We start from the raw sequence: 17,955 nt of genomic DNA, 5'->3' as shown, positions 1-17,955 counted from the left end.
CAATGCGAGCGACCATGAATCCATTTTTCTCCAAGGGTGCCGCGGACCGCGCCCCTATCGGTTTTGCCAGGCGGTTAAATTCAGCCTCGGATATAATCTCACAACAATCGGGAGAGAGGAAACGTATCGACGTAGTGAACGTAATTCGCTCATTGACGGTATGTGGGATCTCAGCTGGACGCATTAGTTGTACTAAATTTGAATAGTGCAATACGATGGCCGATATTTTCCTCGGGGATCCTGAGTTAGTTCCCACTGGGTGTCGCTCTGACTTGCTGGATACGCTGGATGAGATTGGCTCCAAATCTTTGCTGAGTAGGTCGTTTTCTCACTTCATTCCAACAAGAACATTATTCTGATTATCATCTAGTCTTGAACTTTCCTCTCCTGCAATATCTCGGTGCAAAGATTCCTCCATGCATTGCCGACTCCCTGGCCCCTGGCCTTCGAGGTCTACGAGAGGTATGGACAAACGGTCATGTATAATCCCAGAACAACACTCATACTCTCGCAGAAATGCAACACTTTGATCGGAAAATGTCAGGAGAAGAAAAATCACTCGGAATCTTTTGGGGGTTCAGGCTCGGTATGTGAAATGATACTCGACAAAAACCCCGCTAGCGCTCTATCCACCGCGGTGGATCGTGATATAATGCAGCACACGCTACAGTTCCTGGTTCCCAACACCGATTCCTCGGCAATGGCTCTATCCGCAGCAATCCTCGAGCTCATTTAAGTCTCCTGCAATGCGCCACCGCCTCCGTGGCGAGTTGAACGATTACTGTCTTGAAAGCGACGATTGGAGCAGTTTGACCAAGCTGCCATATCTGGTAAAACCTCCCATATCCCCATACTCAGAGCACATTCTTTGCTAACCTTTTTTTTTTCATAGGCAGCAGTAGTGAAAGAAACTCTGCGTATGTATCCTAGCCTCCCGGGTCTCTTGCCTAGGGTCGTTCCAGCAGGGGGACGCACTATTGGCCAGCACTACCTCCCTCAAGGTGTTGGTTCCGCACCATCAGCAAGCCCGTTATTCTCGCTGACAAACCACTCGCTAGACTATTATCGCAGTCAGCATATACGCCATGCATCAAAACGCAGAGGCGTATCCTGAACCGACACGATTTATTCCCGAGCGTTGGCTGATAAACGGCGACAAAGAGCGCGACGGGTGTTTTACACCATTCCAGAAGGGCAATAATGCCTGCATCGGAATTAAGTACATTTTTGTTTCAATTTTAGATGTGATTTACCCACCTGACTTTTAATCTACCTAGTCTTGCATACATGCAGTTATATCTCGGCATCGCGCACACAGTCAAGCGCTTTGAGTTGGCGCTCTGCGAGTCTGACCTCACTGATTGGGACTGGATTGATCGAGCAGGGGCAAAGTTGGCAAGGCCGGTGTCGCTTCGAGTCGTTCAAGATTATGCGAGTGCTGAATACTCGCGTGGGTCTTATAACAATAGTGTGTAATCATGCTTTACATACTTTTATATTGGCTGGCATACTTGCCATGATGAGTTCTCGTGCTTGTATGACTTTGTGATATAGGACAATGAATATATTATTTCATACACCTATTACTTCTTTATATTCATTTTTGTTTAGTGGTTCGTTTAACATAGCTTCATTGAGCCTACTAAGTCATAGTTGAATCTAAACCATTATATATATTTTATAATATAAAGTAAACTTTAAAGCGAATTATGCATTAATTATAATTTTTTTCAGTTCTTTATGTATCTAGAAATATTTAAATTTACTTAATTTACTCGCTTTTTAAAAGATATATCTCTAATCCTTACTCGATCTCTATATAATTAGGCCTATCGCTTAGCTACAGTTATAAAGTCGCTAAGCGAATAAGGGGACTATAGGGTAGCTGGCTCTGCTGACATTGTTGTTTCGGATTTATGAGTACAATGTGGGGTTTCCCATATCTCCGGGCACAAAGGGCCGACCCGTGAGTGATCCAAGGATTTAAGTGGAAACGTTAGACCTCGGGAACCGATTGACTTTCCCAAATGGGAAATGTGCGCTAATTTGCCGGCATTTCCCGGCGGAGAAAGCGGGACATAGCCCGGTGCCCTAAAAGGTTCTAGCAGAGGACCTCGGGAGGGGATTATGAACTTATGCAGGAAAAAGATTATAGCGGCACGACTCTGCTTTAGTTCGACTTGGAAATCCGAGATAGGGGTGATTAGCATATGCACCTAGGCTTTAAATGGACGATCATGCCCGGGTTCTTTCGGCTTGATCACCACTTCTCCTAAACTCTTGGTGTGGAATTGGTCTTTCATAGGTTCAAATATTTAACTTGCCATCATGGTTGCCGTTTCCATTCTCACTTTGGGGGCTTTGCTCGCACAGGTGTGGGCTATGCCCGTTGCCGCGGAGAATGCCGTTGTGAGCGCTGCCACCCCCACCGCTGCGTCCACCTCTCTGCCAGTCGCTGAGTTCCAGCTTAATAACCTGGCTGGATTGGCATACAACGCCTCCCTCGAGAATGTCTCGGGCGACTCGGACATTGAGAAGCGTGGTGGTTGTTCGTTGCGTAGTCTGCGTATTCGTCGCGATTGGAGAACTTTCTCTAGCAATCAGAAAAAGTCCTACATTAAGTCCATCCTTTGCCTCCAGGAGTTGCCCTCGCTCACTCCATCCGATAAGGCTCCCGGTGCGCGGTCCCGTTACGATGACTTCGTCGCTACTCACATCAACCAGACCCTGGGGATCCACTATACTGGAACTTTCCTGGCGTGGCACCGGTACTACATCTGGAACTTCGAAGAAGTCATGCGCAACGAGTGTGACTATACCGGCGACTACCCGTAAGTCTGACAATCTTTCGCATAACAAAAACACCCAAGCTCTAACATAACTCCAGTTATTGGAACTGGGGCGCTGACGCCGCAAACCTGGGAAAATCCCAAGTCTTCGATGGCAGCGACACTTCGATGTCCGGTAACGGAGCCTACACCGAATCCGTCGGTGACATTGAGCTGAGCCTGGCCAACTACCCGGTAATTCACCTGCCCACCGGCAACGGAGGCGGCTGCGTCACTAGCGGTCCTTTTAAGAACTACTCTGTCAACATGGGCCCGGCCACGCTGATGCTTCCCGGAGGTGAAACCGGAAGCACCGCCAACCCACTCGCATACAACCCGCGCTGTCTGAAGCGCGATCTAAGCTCCAAGATCGTCCAGGACTACGCCAACTTCACTGCGATCGTGGACCTGATTCTGCGCCACGACAACATCTACGACTTCCAGATGAACATGCAGGGTGTTCCCGGAAGCGGCAATATCGGTGTCCACGGCGGTGGTCATTACTCTATGGGCGGTGATCCTTCTCGTGATGTATTTGTTAGCCCTGGTGACCCTGCTTTCTGGCTCCACCACGGTATGATTGATCGCACTTGGTGGATCTGGCAGAACTTGGACCTCCAGAAGCGTCTGGATGCTATTTCTGGCACTGGTACTTTTTTAAATGGGCCCCCTTCTCCTAACACTACTCTTGACACGCTCATTGATATTGGTTATGCTGGTGGCGAGACTATCGCTATGCGGGATCTCATGAGTACCGTTTCTGGTCCTTTCTGCTACATCTACGTATAACCGGTGATGGTCAGTCATTGGCTGTTTATACCCAGACCCCTGGAATATGGATTGGATGCATGCATGATGACAAGAATAAACGGAGTGGGAAGAATCATATCAATATATACAGGGTAGACTCGTATATAATCCAGGATTTAGATCTCTAGAAGTGACTATTAAAACGTTTCGAAAGGCAAGAAAATTACATCTCTATCCTCATGCAGAATACCTCAACCTGATCATGAATACAGTCGTATTAAAGATAATATAGCAATCCAAGACCTCTATTCAAAATACCTTCCTATACCCCCCACCGCGAGAGCATCATAATCGGAACCCACAACCAAGACAAAGAAAGCAAAGAGCCCTGCATATAGGAATCGGGCTTTCCAGCACCATTAGTAACAGCAAGGTAAGGATCCTGGCCAAAAGTTGCGTTTAACGTGACACGAGCTTGGGCCGACCCATCTTCCAATCGAATCCATGTCTCAGTGTCGTCTGCGAGATTTCCCTCGTGGAGTAAGATCTGCCGCCCACCGCGGAGCAGATCGCCGTAGCCGCCATACCCCGTATGCCGACCGTAGCACATATTTATACCATTCCCGGTTAGATTGTGGTCAACGAGAGAACCATCCCATTTAAAGCACCTGCGATGTTTTGATTAGCGTTTGAGTCATCCAAGTGGCGAATTATTGTCTGCTAGCGACGCATACCAGTCATTTTGGTGATCGTGGCCGCTAAATCCTGCAATTAATCCCTCAGTGTGCAGGAGCGCGTCCATGAACTTGACGTCCTGACCATCATAGGTCCACGGACCGGTTCCTTGCGGGTTAACGCGTTCGCGATTCACGCCGGGTGTCAGGCGCGGATTTACGCCTCTTGTTTGTTGGTGTTCGAGCATTGCGTGGGCGGGGATGTGGTAGAATGCTAGCGAAGGGATGACTTTTCCATACTGCTTTTTCAGTTTGGAATCGGTTTTGGTGAACCAGTCAACGACCTTGAATACACACAGTTAGTGTTTCTTCAAAAAAAACAAAACCAAAAAAAAAGGTCGTATTATCGGGGATTTTCCTACCGATTCATCAATCCAACTGGGTCTCTTAACGGCAGGCCCGTCCTCTCCTTGCTTTTTATAATAATGTCCACCTTTCGAATCGAAGAACCACAGTAGCAGCGCCGGCGTGCTGGTATTTGCCTGTCCATGTGAAAACACAGGCAGGTAATAATTCGTTATTCCGGCCTTGTCGCCGGAGACCCTACTCTGCGTCAAGCTGTTGGGGTACTTTTGCTCGGCCTTGAACATGTCATCTTTCGGATTGAGATTAACCTCGCTGTCGTGGTTGCCGTAGGTTGATGCCCAGCTGTACCCCTCATTGACGAGAGGGGAAACGACCGAGTCGATATATTTTTTTGAATCGGCTTTTTGGGTTCTTTCGCCGGATACTAGGTCGCCGTTTATGACTATGAAGTCGATGTCCTCCTCCGAGAGGATGTTTGACATAACTTTTTTAGACTTCTTGTCTTTTTCTTCGTCTGTAAGGGGTTAGCAAGAGCCCCGTCCGTATATGTTATTACAACATACCCTCCGCGAAATGCAAATCCTCAAAGACCCCAATGTGAAATGTCCCATCTTCTCTGAATCGCATGGTTCGATCCGTGGGTGGTTTGAGTACCATTTGGCCCGACGCTCTGAGGTCCGGTCGGGGTACCATATTGGAGAAATGTTGTATCAAGAGTTATTCTCGTTGGAAGTGTGGGGAGATAAGACTTTTATAAGGGTTTGACCAAATTCACGTGCGAACCTTGGAAGTGTCAACAGTCGATCACGTCAGGGAGCTTTTTGCCAAGACATTCTATATTAAGTCGGCGTTCTACAATTGACAGGGACCTAAAAGAGCATCTGGCCCCCTTTTGCTCAAAATCGCATTATATTTCAAATTCGGGTTCCTGAGACTCATGCTATTTCTATCTATAATCTCTATTCCCTGGTTATACATAGAAAAGTCATCTGTACTATTCTTTTACGCTGTAACACATGAAATCAGCTTTGACTAAAATGTCTGTTATATGACTCAGCACATAGTCCACGGGTGAGCTTAAACTTCAAGTACCTAGGTAACTTACGCCTGGACAAGATGACAATATATACGTGTAACATGGGGAAACCATAGTGCTAAAATAATGAAGCTAAATTTCAATTTGGTGTACCTGCAAATAATCCAACGCTTTCGCTAGCCGAACAAGAAAAAAAGGAAAGAAAGAACAATAAATACCGGACTAGAACGTGTCCCCTGTTGGCGAGCTCAGATACCATTCTGCAAGGTTTTTGAACCCGATAGAGGTCTCCTCGGAGAAATTGTAGAGTTTGGTAGTACGTAGGACGAGGGATTGACCGTTGTAATAGGACTCAAAAGCGCGAGCACGTTTACCCATAAACGAGACCAGAAAGACCTGCAGAGTACGTGGTAAGCGACTGTAGGAAGTGGAAACGAAAGATAGAGAATTACCGGTGCTTTCCTATACTGAAGGAGACGTGCCTTCCTCAGCTGGCCTAGCATCAGGCGGAGAATAGTCAAGAGCTCGCCAGAAAGAATTTCCTCATCATGTGTCCAAGTTGTTATACATGTAAGCCTTGGTGTGTGGGAAAACTTTTCCAGGAATGTCTGTCATCCTAAACGTTCCAAATTCAGGCTGTTCATGCTGATACAGATCCTTTTAAGGAGTGTACTCGCCAACACTATCCCACGTTGTTAGCGGCCATACGCCATCAGAGTAGCCAGAAAGCTCAGGACCACGAGACCTCCCCTGGGTTGCACTTCACCTCGCAGGGGATATAATACGACCAGCGGCCTGCAACCTAGCGTGCTCGGTCGGCAGGGCGCGTAAAACAAGTGTCCTCGCGTTCCAGACTTGAGCGGACTTGACTAACAATGCTATAATCGGGCTTCGGGAGGCTGGAATATGGCGCGAAGAAGGAAGGGTTGTGGTCCGAATCTTTTCTGTCAAGGGTCATGCGCTGGAAATCAATCTTCAATGCCTTGAGTTGCGACTTGTCAAGTGTATGATTTTGATGCTCATCAATAGTGCGCTCCAGCTGTAGCAAGACTCTGCGGTGTGCAAGATGCTCGGGCGATTCAGTAGGCATGTTGTGTATTTGGTGTGTTTGAACTTGAACAAGGCTAGGGATGGTATGGAAGGTATAGACGGAGGGGGTGGGAGTTGTTAGATTTAAACTCAGCACGGTAGGCGTCTTTCATCGTCACTAGCCGTGTTTGCATGGAGTACCAAAAGACAGGATTGATACCTACGTAGGTAGAGAATGTGGGGTGAAGTGCGACGGGATGAGAGGCGGTGTTATATACATGTAGCCCCCGCCCAGGGTTCCATCTACAGTCTTTCCTAGGCCAAAAATCGGCAATCTTTAACTTAAGAGTTTCAACGTGTTTTGTACCGCAACTTACTTCCTCACTCTCCAAGCTTATATTGGAACTAAACTTCATCGTAAAGCTAGAAAGCTAGATATTCCGTGTTGTGGTAGCCCGGTGTTTAATACGCGCCACTTGTACACCGGAAGAGAAGCCGTTTTGTTTCTCCCACAAAACACCAAAACTACAAGGAAGACAGATTATTGTAAATTGTAATATTGACAACTGATTCTACACGATGATAGAGACAGTAGGTCAAATTCGACAATGCGAATTTGACCAAGCAAGGTTGTAGAGCTTGCTGTGTGTGGAAAACCACACAATGTTGAAATGGTGAAACCAACACCAACCAGACATCACAACGAAAGTAGGTCATGATGTCGGCCAGCACCAGTTTAAAATCGTCAGTCATGTTGAAACTCCAGGCCCGCTTTTGGTATCCTCTAGAAAACCCGTTGAAACCCATATGTTGAACTTTTGGTATCATCGTCGTAACTCATCAGAAAAGAAAACTCCCCAGTACTGAGGCGACAGGTTGATTGTCGCCTCCTCATTAAATTATTGGTAAATTGAAATAATTTACTGCGCGTACTTCTGGCGGAAGTACTTGGCAGCGTTGACCATCTGTTCGTGTTTTGTCAGCATTGTAAACGTCATTTTGAGGAATATTGTCATTTCTTACCGCAGTGAGAGCCGCCTTGGTCTCGGGCCATCCACGAGTCTTGAGTCCACAATCGGGGTTACACCACAACTGGCCTGGAGTCAGGTATGCCAGCATCTCCTCGATGCGGTCCTTGATCTCCTGCTCGGTGGGGACACGAGGAGAGTGGATGTCGTAAACACCGGGGCCAATGTGGCGAGGGTAGGCCTCGTCGATGAAGACCTTGAGGAGCTTGGCGTCAGACTTGCTGTTCTCGATGGACAGGACATCGGCATCGAGAGCGGCGATGGCGTGGAAGAAGTCCTGGAACTCAGAGTAGCAGAAGTGGGAGTGGATCTGAGTGCCATCGGTGACACCGGCGGTGGACAGCTTGAAGGAGTCAACAGCCCACTTGAGGTAGGCAACACGGGCCTCACCAGTGCGGAGGGGAAGACCCTCACGGAGAGCAGGCTCGTCGACCTGAATCACAGCAATGCCAGCGGCCTCAAGGTCAACAACCTCGTCGCGGAGAGCGAGAGCGAGCTGCTGAGCCTGGACGGACTGGTGGACATCGTCACGGGGGAAAGACCACCGCAAGCAAGTGATGGGACCAGTGAGCATGCCCTTCATGGGCTTGGGGGAGATGGAAGCGGCGTACTTGGACTCCTTAACGGTCATGGGGGCGGGACGAGAGATGTCACCGACGATGATGGGGGGACGCACGCAGCGGGAGCCGTAAGACTGAACCCAGGCGTGGGTGGTGAAAACGTAACCAGTGAGGCGCTCACCGAAGTACTGCACCATGTCGTTACGCTCGGGCTCACCGTGGACGAAGACATCGAGATCGAGCTCCTCCTGGATCTTGACGACCTCCTGGATCTCCTTCTCGATGAACTTCTCGTACTCCTCAGGGGTGATCTCACCCTTGGTGAACTTGTTGCGCTGGATGCGGATCTCCTTGGTCTGGGGGAAGGAACCAATGGTGGTGGTGGGGAAGAGGGGAAGCTTGAGGGTCTTGGTCTGCTCGGCGTAACGCTCAGGGAAAGCGGACTTGCGGTTGTGCATCTCAGGGGTGACAGCGGCCTGGCGGGCCTTGACAGCGGGGTCGTTGGTGCGGGCAGAGGAGGCACGGGCCTGAACAGACTTGGCGTTGGCCTCGAGCTGCTCACGGACAGCGGCGGGGCCCTCGGTGACAGCCTTGGCAATCACAACAACCTCAGCGGCCTTCTCGACAGCGAAGGAGAACCAGTCACGGACCTCAGCGTCGAGGGTCTTCTCGCTGGCGAGGGTGTGGGGGACGTGAAGGAGAGAGCTGGAGGTGGCAACAATGACACGGTCCTTGCCGAGCTTCTGGATAGCGTTCTCGACCTTCTCGATGGCGGCCTTGAAGTTGGTCTTCCAGATGTTACGTCCGTCGACAACACCAGCGGAGAGAATCTGCTTGGGGCCGAGAGCGGCGACGACGGTGTCTAGCTGCTCGGGGTTGCGGACAAGGTCGATGTGGATGGAGTAGAGGCTCTGGAGGTCGGCGAGGACATCAATGTTGTGGACGATGTCACCGAAGTAGGTGGCGAGAGTGATGCGGGGACCCTGGGCACCGAGAGCACCGAGCTTCTCATAGGCGGGCTTGAAGGCAGCCTTGGACTTGGCAGCGAGGTCGAAGACAAGGACGGGCTCGTCAATCTGGACATCCTCGGCACCAGCGGCCTTGAGCTTGGACAGAAGCTCAACGTAGAGAGGAAGGAGCTTCTCAAGGAGAGTGATGGGGTCAACGGTCTGGTCACGGTCGGCCTTGGCGAGAGTCAAGAAAGAGACGGGACCGAGGATGACGGGGCGGGTGGTGATGCCAGCGGCCTTGGCCTCGAGGAACTCAACCACGGGCTTGGGCTCAGCGGCGAGCTTGAACTCCTGGTTGTCCTGGAGAGTGGGCTTCACGTAGTGGTAGTTAGAGTCGAACCACTTGACCATTTCCTGTTCGTTGAGTCAGCATACTGGATTCGGACACGTATAATGTATATATGATTTAGACATACCAGACTGGGGACATCAATGCCCTCCTTCTGGAGACCACGGCCCATGGCGAAGTACTCATCGAGAGGGTTGAGGTTGTACTTGGAGTAACGCTCGGGGATGGCTCCGAAGAGCTGGTGGTGGTCGAGGACCTGATCGTAGAAGGCGAAGTCGTTGCTGGGAATAACATCGACACCGGCATCCTTCTGGATCTTCCAGTGCTCGAGACGAAGACGCTTGCCCTCAGCGAGGAGCTCATCGCGGGAGATCTTGTCAGACCAGTAAGCCTCAGTAGCCTTCTTGAGGTCACGGAGTCTTCCCATGCGGGGGAAACCCAGAATAGATCTATCCAAATAATCAGCAACTGTGTCGGTAATTGTTCATAAGAGTCGAGCCAACATACGATTGAACCATTCTGATGGATGTGTGTGAAAAGGAGAAAAGAAGAAAAGGGTCTCAAGGATAGAATTTTCACAAATCCGATGCCTTTGAGAGAGAGAATGAAGGAGAAGAAGAAAAGGTTTGGGAAATGTCGAAAGAAATATGGAGGGGGAACAAACACACGCTAACCCCAATGGGATCTTGATCCACGCGCAAGTTGGAGGGGCAGCAATACGGTATGATACATGATACAATCCCTCTGTGTACCCCTGTATACCTATGATCCCGGGTTTCTGGGGGGATCTAGAGGGATATTGTGTAATTTACCGTTATTTTCAATGCTCATCCAGTATCAATACCCCATGATCTCCGTGATCGGTCCGCCAATGGATGATCACGCCATTGAGACACCGATAAGACCTCCTGCAAAGTTGGTTACAACCTTCTTATTGCCAATTAGTGTTCCTTTTTTTTTTTAATATTTTTGTTTCAGTAAGGGCTTTGTATGTTGTATGTTGTATGTTGTATACGCAAATCTAAAATTTCTCGATTAATGAGCGGTCAATCCCACCAAAGTATATCACAAAATGTAGAATTGAGGGGGCAACTCTGTGTGACACGTTGGCAATTGACCCCGCCACTTCACCCGGACAACAGCTACCTTACCTAGTGTACATGTAGGTAAGCTGACATCCATAAACTAATGTGTTGTACTACATATGTACCGGTTGATAACTTCATTACTTCCTTACAAAGTAGTATTTTTCTAGCCAATTCTTCATGATTCCCCCAAGGTTCCTCCTAAACAAGAAAATAATGACTCAGAAGATCCCCTAACAAACCCCGGTGTCGGGGTCCGTTAAAGCAATTGATCGGCCCACGTGATATCGAGATAGGAAAAAGTTAATTGAACATAACTTTTTTTTTTCTTCGGAAAAAACAAAAAATAAAGCCATTGTCAAGCGCCAAGCCTCTCAACAGACAGACAAAAAAAAAAGAGCAGCCACTATGACCTTGCGCGACGTTGATGCCCTTGATGGAACAAACTCCCCGCAAAACATTCGGAATAGTGAACATCAGGCCCAGAACTCCGATACAGTTTCTGTGACTAATGAAGATGATCAGGACCTCCTGAAGCTTGGCTATCGCTCTGTCTTGGCTCGAGGATGGGGCTCGTTCGACAACTTCGCCTGCTCCTTCTCGGCCTTGAATTGCGTCGGAGGAATCCGTGTGCTTTTCTATATCGCCATGAGTGGAGGCGGGCCGGCTGCCATGTATGTTCTACGTTTTCCGTTGCCTGCAGTTCCCGGCCCTTTTTCAGATTGATCACATCACTAACAAATTCCTCAGCTGGAGCTCTTGGGTCTCTGGTAGCATATTGTCCGTCATCACGGCCGCCTGCCTCGCTGAAGCTTGCTCAAGCTATCCCGCCGCGGGGTCAATTTACTACTGGGCCTTCCGATCCTGGGGAGGCGGTAAAGTCGGCCGCTTCATCTCGTTCCTCGTTGCCGCATGGACTTTGGTTGCGTGGACCGCTTTCCTCGCGAGTGATTCATTCGGTGTCGCCAACTACCTAATTTCCGAGATCGTTGTGTTCGATCCGAAGACGAGTTTCCCATATGAAACAGCTGACGTCCGAGCCCGTGCCGTGGCATGGGCTATCTCACTTCTTTTCCTGGCCATTGCTACCTCGCTCAATTTCCTACCTCCGCGCATGTACTCCTGGGTGTTCCGAGCGGGTGTGACGGTCATTATCATCGATATGCTGCTCAACTTCATCTGGCTTCCCATCGGCGTCTCTAAGACGTACGGCTTCCAGTCGGCCGAATACGTGTTTACGTCTACATACAATGGCGGGGAGACCAGTCCCGGACTGAACTGGGTTCTTTCCTGGTACTTGGTCGGCAGTTGCCTCGTGGGACAGGATGCCTCGGGTCATGTCGCAGAAGAGACCGTGTCGGCCAAGAAAGCCGCCGCGAAGGGTATCTTCTGGGCAACTGTTGCGTCTGCACTGTGCGGCTTCCCGATCATTATCCTGTTTCTCTTCTGCATGCCTCCGATTGAGACGTTCTACAACACTAGCGCACCTCAGCCGTTCATCAACATGTACGCGATGGCCCTCGGTCCCCATGCCCACGTTGTGATGACCATTGTCTCGATGACTGGAGCAATTCTCAACACTTCGATCTCGTTGGTTGCTGTATCACGACTCGTATTCGCCGTTGCACGCGATGGCGTTTTCCCATTCAGTGACGTGCTGTCACGTGTGTCGAAGTCGAAGCAGCCTCACAACGCTGTCATTTTCATTTCCACTATTGCCGCACTCCTCCTCTGCACTCAGCTCCCATCACAAGTGGCCTTCTCCAGCTTAGTCTCCACTTCAGCTGCGGGTTCCCTCGCAGCATACGGTTTGGTTGGAATTGGCCGTGCGTTCATCACGCGTAAATCCTTCCGTCCAGGCTTTTGGGATTTGGGCCGATTTGGCGTGGTCGCCGCTGTTGTTACTTTCTTGTGGAACGGGTTTGCTTTTGCTGTGCTCTGCGCCCCGGCCTACTCCGACAGTGCAATTAACAAGGATTCCACCTTGTTCAACTACGCAATTGTGATTATGGGCGGTGTGACTATCATCGCAATCGCTGAGTGGTGGCGCAAGTCCAATGGTATTTGGTTTGAGCACCTCAAATATGTTGACTCAGATACCGAAACAAATCACTCTACTGGACGCGAGGAGAAGACAAATGTCTCGGCCGGTACGACTGCTGTCTGAATCAGTGAGCAGTCCTACAGCATCTTCCCTTTCCTGATAGTCATCGGGATTATGGGATGGGAACAGAAAAAGGGGGAATCTAGCACCTAAGTAAAGGTGGTTTTGGTAAGTGTGTTTTCTGTAGCACGCATGACGGGTGTTCGAGGTCTTGCGTTTTTGGTCATCCAAAAGCGCGAGTCTCGTTCTGAGAAATTACCGTTAAAACTTGATCTGGACAATACCAGCGAAAGGACATGCATGCTTCATCCCTCTTCTCTCCCTTCTTGGTGTCGTGCCTTGGAAGATCTTATCTCAAGGCAGATGCTACTGACTGTTCCTCTTGGGGCGTAGATCCGCGGTTTGCTACTGACAGGTTCGGTAACAGGCCATTCCTATGTTGGGCTAGGCTAAATATCCGCTGTCCCCGAGGCATATGTGATGTGGTGTCTGTGATGAACCGTTCCTTTCGTCACTCACTACTATGTCGTCCCAGAGCCTCAGCAGGGATTGAACTCCACTGCATGAGCCTCAGTCACAGGGAGTCTGAGTGTTGCAGCCTAGTCTACGGCCGTCTTCCTGCCTACTGGACTCCCTCGATTGATGGTTCGATGTCATCCGAGGCCAGATCAACAAACCGCTTGTAGACTCGTAGATATGATCGGGAGCGTAGACTATTATCGCTGCAGTATTGATATATTCCTCAAGCCAAAAAAAGGCCTACTTCTAATGGGCACCCAGCGCGGCTGAGATCAACTTTTTGTATCCTCGCACCGCCTCTTCCAGCTCTCCCACGGTGATTGCCTCGTCATCGCCATGGGCAACATGAATACTACCGGGCCCGTAGAGATACCGCTTCACTTTCGGACCTTCTTGGGCATTGATCTTCAATGCAGGAATATCAGTCCCGTAGTTTACAGTAATCACGTCGAACCCATCGACGTCAAAATCAAGATATTGAGGTGGAGCGCCGTTCTCGAGGTTCCCGAAGTCGACATAGACGCTTCCATCACCACTAGTAACATCTTCGACCACCTTCCTCACAATCTCTCTCGTGTCATCTGGACTTCCAGCCGCGAGACGAACGGAAATCGTCGCCTCAGCATATGCAGGAACAACATTTCCAGCTAAACCAGCGCGTACGACTCCAATGTTCAACGTCGATTGCCCAAAGGTCTCACTACGGAGAAGTCCACCTTTCTCCGGCTGGACATCCTGCAGAGTATCGAGGTAAGATAGAACAGGAAGAATCGAAGAGATGGCGCTTTTCCCGAGCCACGGGTATCCCGAATGCGCGGCTTTTCCTTCAGCGATAAGCTTGAACCCAAGAGTGCCTTTGTGGCCCGCGACAAGCTTGAGCTCTGTCGGCTCTCCAAATATGACTGTGTGGAATGTAGGTGGTGCGGGGTTGAGATCGGAGTTTGAGAAATGTTTCATTCCAACGCCACTTTTCTCCTCGCCGACGTCAAACAACAGCCCGATTGAGGCGTCGGGATTGCCGTCCAGTGTTTCCAGTGCAGCAAATAGTATGGCTGCAACACTGGCTTTGGCATCTACCGTGCCACGACCAGCGATAATCAGGTCTGATCGATTGAATGTCAGATTGTCTGTGTTAGATGTGGCTGGTGGATGGAGCGAGTAAGGGATGAAAGGTGGGACAGTATCGATATGGCTGGTGAGTAGCACATCAGGAAATCTGTCCTTCCCAGTGTAGGCATAAATATTGAATCTTTCTTGCTCGGTATCACTCCCTGGAGTGACAATTTGTTTCTCGACGGTTAGGTTGTGTGAGCGAATGAAGTCCAAGAGGAAGTTTCCGACATTTTTCTCGCTTTCACTGATTGACGGAATTTGCACAATGTCTCTGTGGAATGATAAGAGAGGAGATGCATCGATAATTGCCTCCAAGTTCACGCTTGGGGATTTCACGTTATCGCCGGTCACTTGTCCAATCAAGGGTTGTTGGGATTCCGACGCCAGCGCTAGTCTTGCTAGAGATGCGACAGCATAAAAGTAATTTGCCTTCATATTTCTTGGTCCGTTGAAGTGTCAGAGAGGCTAGAGACCTATGAAGAGATACTCATGTACGGAGTAGTTCTTGGGAAGATATGAAGTGAAGTGAAAGGGGCCGATTAGGCATTCTCTCCCCGCAATGGCGTATCCTCGTGGTCCTAGAGTACAGTACTTAGCTCTTTAGCTCTTTTTGTTCACTACTTTTTTTTGACTAAATTTGGCGACATGCATTATCTTTGATCGGCAAATCCACTGTCTTATTTTAAAGCCATGTATTTGCCGAGCATGGCCCCATTATCGCGTGCTATGGCCACCATAAAGCGTTATTTGGGTGGGTTTTAATAGGTGTTATATAAACTTACATTTATGCGATTGATATCGTGAAATACCAAAAGTCAAGATTGATCGATGAGATTGTACCGTTAAATACTAGAAAACTACTCTAGATGTTCACTCACGGGACATACTCTCCGCATATTGTTCAACTGGGTAGTAGATATAATGGACTATAGCTGACATCTGGCTTTCTAAATTGAGGGGTCGTCAGCGTACGGCAAGCGAGGTTTTTAGCTTGAATTATAATCTCCGCAAATGCATTCCACAGCTTAGTATAAGTCGCTAAGTAGACCCTTGTATAAACGCCATGCCGAGCATTCTTTGCTCATCTTGCGCAATTACACAGAAGATAATCAACTTTCGGTGTTTCCGGAGTATGCGGAGTAGCACAAATGTTAGAGTCTATTTAATGGCCTATATATATATCCCTTCAAGATCATTGCAATTGTTCCGGCTGTAACTCTCTTCCGTGCGCCAGCTACAAAAGACACTGATCGGTGATCGCTATGTCTTCCGAGATAGCAGAGAAAGGTCAGATCGGGATTGTGTCCACAAACGAAACACCAACGCCGGCCAAAGGAAATGTACATTACGTCAACCGCAATGGAGATGATACTCCGAAATCCTTTGAAGAGGTTATCCCTGGTTATGATGCCACCCTGATGGGCGCGCGTGCGACACTCAGTTCCGCAGAGGAAAAGAAGCTTTTGCGACGCATTGATTGGCATTTGATTCCACTGTTGGCTGTCATATATATGCTAAAAAGTGTGGATTTTACTAATGTAAGATTACCCACGGAGTATGCTGGTGGAAAATTACTAACCAGAATGTTGTAGGTCTCATACGCCCGGACTATGGATAAAGGCACCGCCCATAATATCTTGACTGAATTGAAAATGACCTCTGACCAGTATAATCTTGTTACAACCATGTATTATGTGAGAGACCTTGGACCAACAATATCTTTTCTGAGGTTGTGCTAACCCCTTGGAGGTCCCTTACATCATTGCGGAAGCCCCGTCCAACCTTTTGCTGAAAGGCGTGCGACCTTCAATTTGGCAGGCTAGAATTATGGTACGTTAAACTATTCTACCTCTAGCTACTTCGGCACTAATAGTTACAGGTCTCTTGGGGTATCGTTCTCTGCTGCCATGCAGCCGTAACAAACAGACAGGGTCTATATGCCGTTCGATTCTTCCTTGGACTATTCGAGGCCGGCCTATGGCCAGGGATGTTATTACAGCTATGCTATTGGTATAGACCAGATGAAGTTGCTCCCAGGATAGTTCTTGTGACTTTACTCGGAAATTTCAGTACGGTAATTAGTGGCGTGCTTGCATTTGCATTCAATGGTGTCGTTGCTGGTGGTCTATCCGGATGGAAATGGTATTTCAATCTCCTAGAAGGACTGACTAATAATTTGCTAATGATGCTTCTTAGGCTTATCCTAACGGAAGGAATCTTCACGGTATTACTGGGAATCTTTACTTATTTCTTCTTACCTGATTGTAGGTTATCCCAACCTCAGTGCTAGACATAACTAACCACCATTCCACAGTTCCTTCAACCGCATCCTGGTTATCTGAAAAGGAAAAGGCCTTCACTCAAGCTCGCCTACCAAGCAACTCTCCTCGAGCGGCGGAGTCGAACTTCAATTTGCGCGAACTTATCACGACACTGAAGAACAAGCGAATCTGGCTCTTCCTCCTCTGTTGGGCCTTCTTTACTATTGGTACAACAGGACTCACATTCTACCAACCAACCGTAATCTCCAATCTTGGATTTACGTGAGTTGCTCCAACTTGAAGAGCACAGTACATTGCTAACAATTCCCAAAGTTCTATGGGTGAATCTCTGTTGCTAAACATCCCATCTGCGGTATTCGCAGTAATATTGACGGTGGCATTCGGTATCTTTGCAGATACCGGGCGTATCCCTCAGCCAGCTATCCCACTTGGATTCATGATTGTCATTCTAGCGTGTTACGGCGTACTGTACGCCTTCCCCAACACCGGTGGGGTGTATGCGGCAACGATTGTAGCTGGAGGGTTCTCGACTGCATGGTAAGTGTGGCTCTGAAGAGAAAAGGGGTTGTCAATACATTATGCTAATATAAACCAGGTATACAATGATGTGGCCATGGCGAGTCCAGACCACCGAGGGCGCAACCGGATCTGCCTTCGCAATCGCATTTGCGAATAGTTATGGCCAGATTGGAGGGGCTGTGGGGTCTCAGCTGTTCAATTCTCGGTTCGCACCACGATATGCGACCTCCTTTGGGATTGCGATGGGATTTGTTGGTATGGCTATCATTATGAACATCATTACTTGGGCTTTTACCTGGCGGGTGGATGTCGATACAAGGAGACTAAAAAGGATCCGGCTTGCGGCAGCGAAAGAGAACCAAGCTGTGTTGGACGATGTTGATATTCATGCAGGAGAAAAGAAAAACAGGTAAATAGGATGTAATATATCTGATTGGGTTGAGGATCTGGGGAATTGAGTTTGATAGTCCCGGAATAGTAAGCTTATCGCATACTCTCATGGAATCCATGGATCCTTAGTTTAGTAATTATCAACGCCGAAGCAAGCAAAACATGGTCTTCTGTACCCTTTAGCCCATTAGCCCTTCACTGCCAAGGGACATGAGATGTGGGGGGTGGATACTGGATGATCGTTTCCTAAAGCGTTCATTTTCCCCTCAGCGGGGAATGGGGCAGCTCGAAGCTCAAACTGTCTGAGTTCCTTCTGTACACTTTCCACCATTGGCACTTGCCACTATCTAGGCATATCCGCACATAATGGCGT

At 48.8% G+C, this 17,955-nt stretch overlaps 9 protein-coding genes across 9 annotated transcripts; 5 read left to right on the top strand and 4 right to left on the bottom strand.

Moving 5' to 3' along the window:
• Positions 1-2: 2 nt before the first annotated feature.
• On the top strand, positions 3-736 carry N7455_005599 (uncharacterized protein; the record flags this gene model as incomplete). Its single annotated transcript, XM_040957203.2, has 4 exons — positions 3-158; positions 207-315; positions 371-462; positions 515-736. The coding sequence occupies 4 exons, from the start codon at positions 3-5 to the stop codon at positions 734-736; spliced, it is 579 nt and encodes a 192-aa protein (XP_040812487.2).
• A 10-nt stretch (positions 737-746) lies between these two features.
• On the top strand, positions 747-1,476 carry N7455_005598 (uncharacterized protein; the record flags this gene model as incomplete). Its single annotated transcript, XM_065605081.1, has 4 exons — positions 747-830; positions 893-1,003; positions 1,059-1,219; positions 1,278-1,476. The coding sequence occupies 4 exons, from the start codon at positions 747-749 to the stop codon at positions 1,474-1,476; spliced, it is 555 nt and encodes a 184-aa protein (XP_065461981.1).
• Positions 1,477-2,328: 852 nt separating this feature from the next.
• On the top strand, positions 2,329-3,617 carry N7455_005597 (tyrosinase family protein; the record flags this gene model as incomplete). The annotated part of the gene is made up of 2 exons (XM_040957125.2): positions 2,329-2,831; positions 2,888-3,617. 2 exons carry the CDS (start codon positions 2,329-2,331, stop codon positions 3,615-3,617), a joined length of 1,233 nt encoding a protein of 410 aa, XP_040812365.2.
• Positions 3,618-3,900: 283 nt separating this feature from the next.
• On the bottom strand, positions 3,901-5,245 carry N7455_005596 (metallophosphoesterase family protein; the record flags this gene model as incomplete). Its single annotated transcript, XM_040957090.2, has 4 exons — positions 3,901-4,246; positions 4,313-4,596; positions 4,675-5,132; positions 5,182-5,245. The coding sequence occupies 4 exons, from the start codon at positions 5,243-5,245 to the stop codon at positions 3,901-3,903; spliced, it is 1,152 nt and encodes a 383-aa protein (XP_040812447.2).
• A 1,211-nt stretch (positions 5,246-6,456) lies between these two features.
• Positions 6,457-6,744, bottom strand: N7455_005595 (uncharacterized protein; the record flags this gene model as incomplete). Its single annotated transcript, XM_065605080.1, has 1 exon — positions 6,457-6,744. One exon carries the CDS (start codon positions 6,742-6,744, stop codon positions 6,457-6,459), a length of 288 nt encoding a protein of 95 aa, XP_065461980.1.
• Positions 6,745-7,224: 480 nt separating this feature from the next.
• On the bottom strand, positions 7,225-10,173 carry N7455_005594 (5-methyltetrahydropteroyltriglutamate--homocysteine S-methyltransferase). The gene is made up of 4 exons (XM_040957094.2): positions 10,078-10,173; positions 9,698-10,019; positions 7,707-9,635; positions 7,225-7,648 (listed from the first exon to the last, which is right to left on the bottom strand). Exons 1-4 carry the CDS (start codon positions 10,086-10,088, stop codon positions 7,604-7,606), a joined length of 2,307 nt encoding a protein of 768 aa, XP_040812358.1. The 5' UTR covers positions 10,089-10,173; the 3' UTR covers positions 7,225-7,603.
• An 890-nt stretch (positions 10,174-11,063) lies between these two features.
• Positions 11,064-12,822, top strand: N7455_005593 (uncharacterized protein; the record flags this gene model as incomplete). Its single annotated transcript, XM_040957115.2, has 2 exons — positions 11,064-11,329; positions 11,406-12,822. 2 exons carry the CDS (start codon positions 11,064-11,066, stop codon positions 12,820-12,822), a joined length of 1,683 nt encoding a protein of 560 aa, XP_040812459.1.
• Positions 12,823-13,524: 702 nt separating this feature from the next.
• N7455_005592 (M20 family metallopeptidase) lies at positions 13,525-14,826 on the bottom strand (the record flags this gene model as incomplete). The annotated part of the gene is made up of 1 exon (XM_040957189.2): positions 13,525-14,826. One exon carries the CDS (start codon positions 14,824-14,826, stop codon positions 13,525-13,527), a length of 1,302 nt encoding a protein of 433 aa, XP_040812426.2.
• An 827-nt stretch (positions 14,827-15,653) lies between these two features.
• N7455_005591 (uncharacterized protein) lies at positions 15,654-17,605 on the top strand (the record flags this gene model as incomplete). Its single annotated transcript, XM_065605079.1, has 6 exons — positions 15,654-15,929; positions 15,984-16,078; positions 16,588-16,655; positions 16,706-16,934; positions 16,986-17,210; positions 17,269-17,605. The coding sequence occupies 6 exons, from the start codon at positions 15,654-15,656 to the stop codon at positions 17,603-17,605; spliced, it is 1,230 nt and encodes a 409-aa protein (XP_065461979.1).
• Positions 17,606-17,955: the final 350 nt, after the last annotated feature.

The sequence above is a fragment of the Penicillium solitum genome, assembly GCF_028829755.1.
Source record: "Penicillium solitum strain IBT 25940 chromosome Unknown utg000003l_segment0_segment0, whole genome shotgun sequence".
In the NCBI taxonomy this organism is placed as follows: Eukaryota; Fungi; Ascomycota; class Eurotiomycetes; order Eurotiales; family Aspergillaceae; genus Penicillium; species Penicillium solitum.
This window is presented reverse-complemented; position numbering and strand designations above follow the sequence as displayed.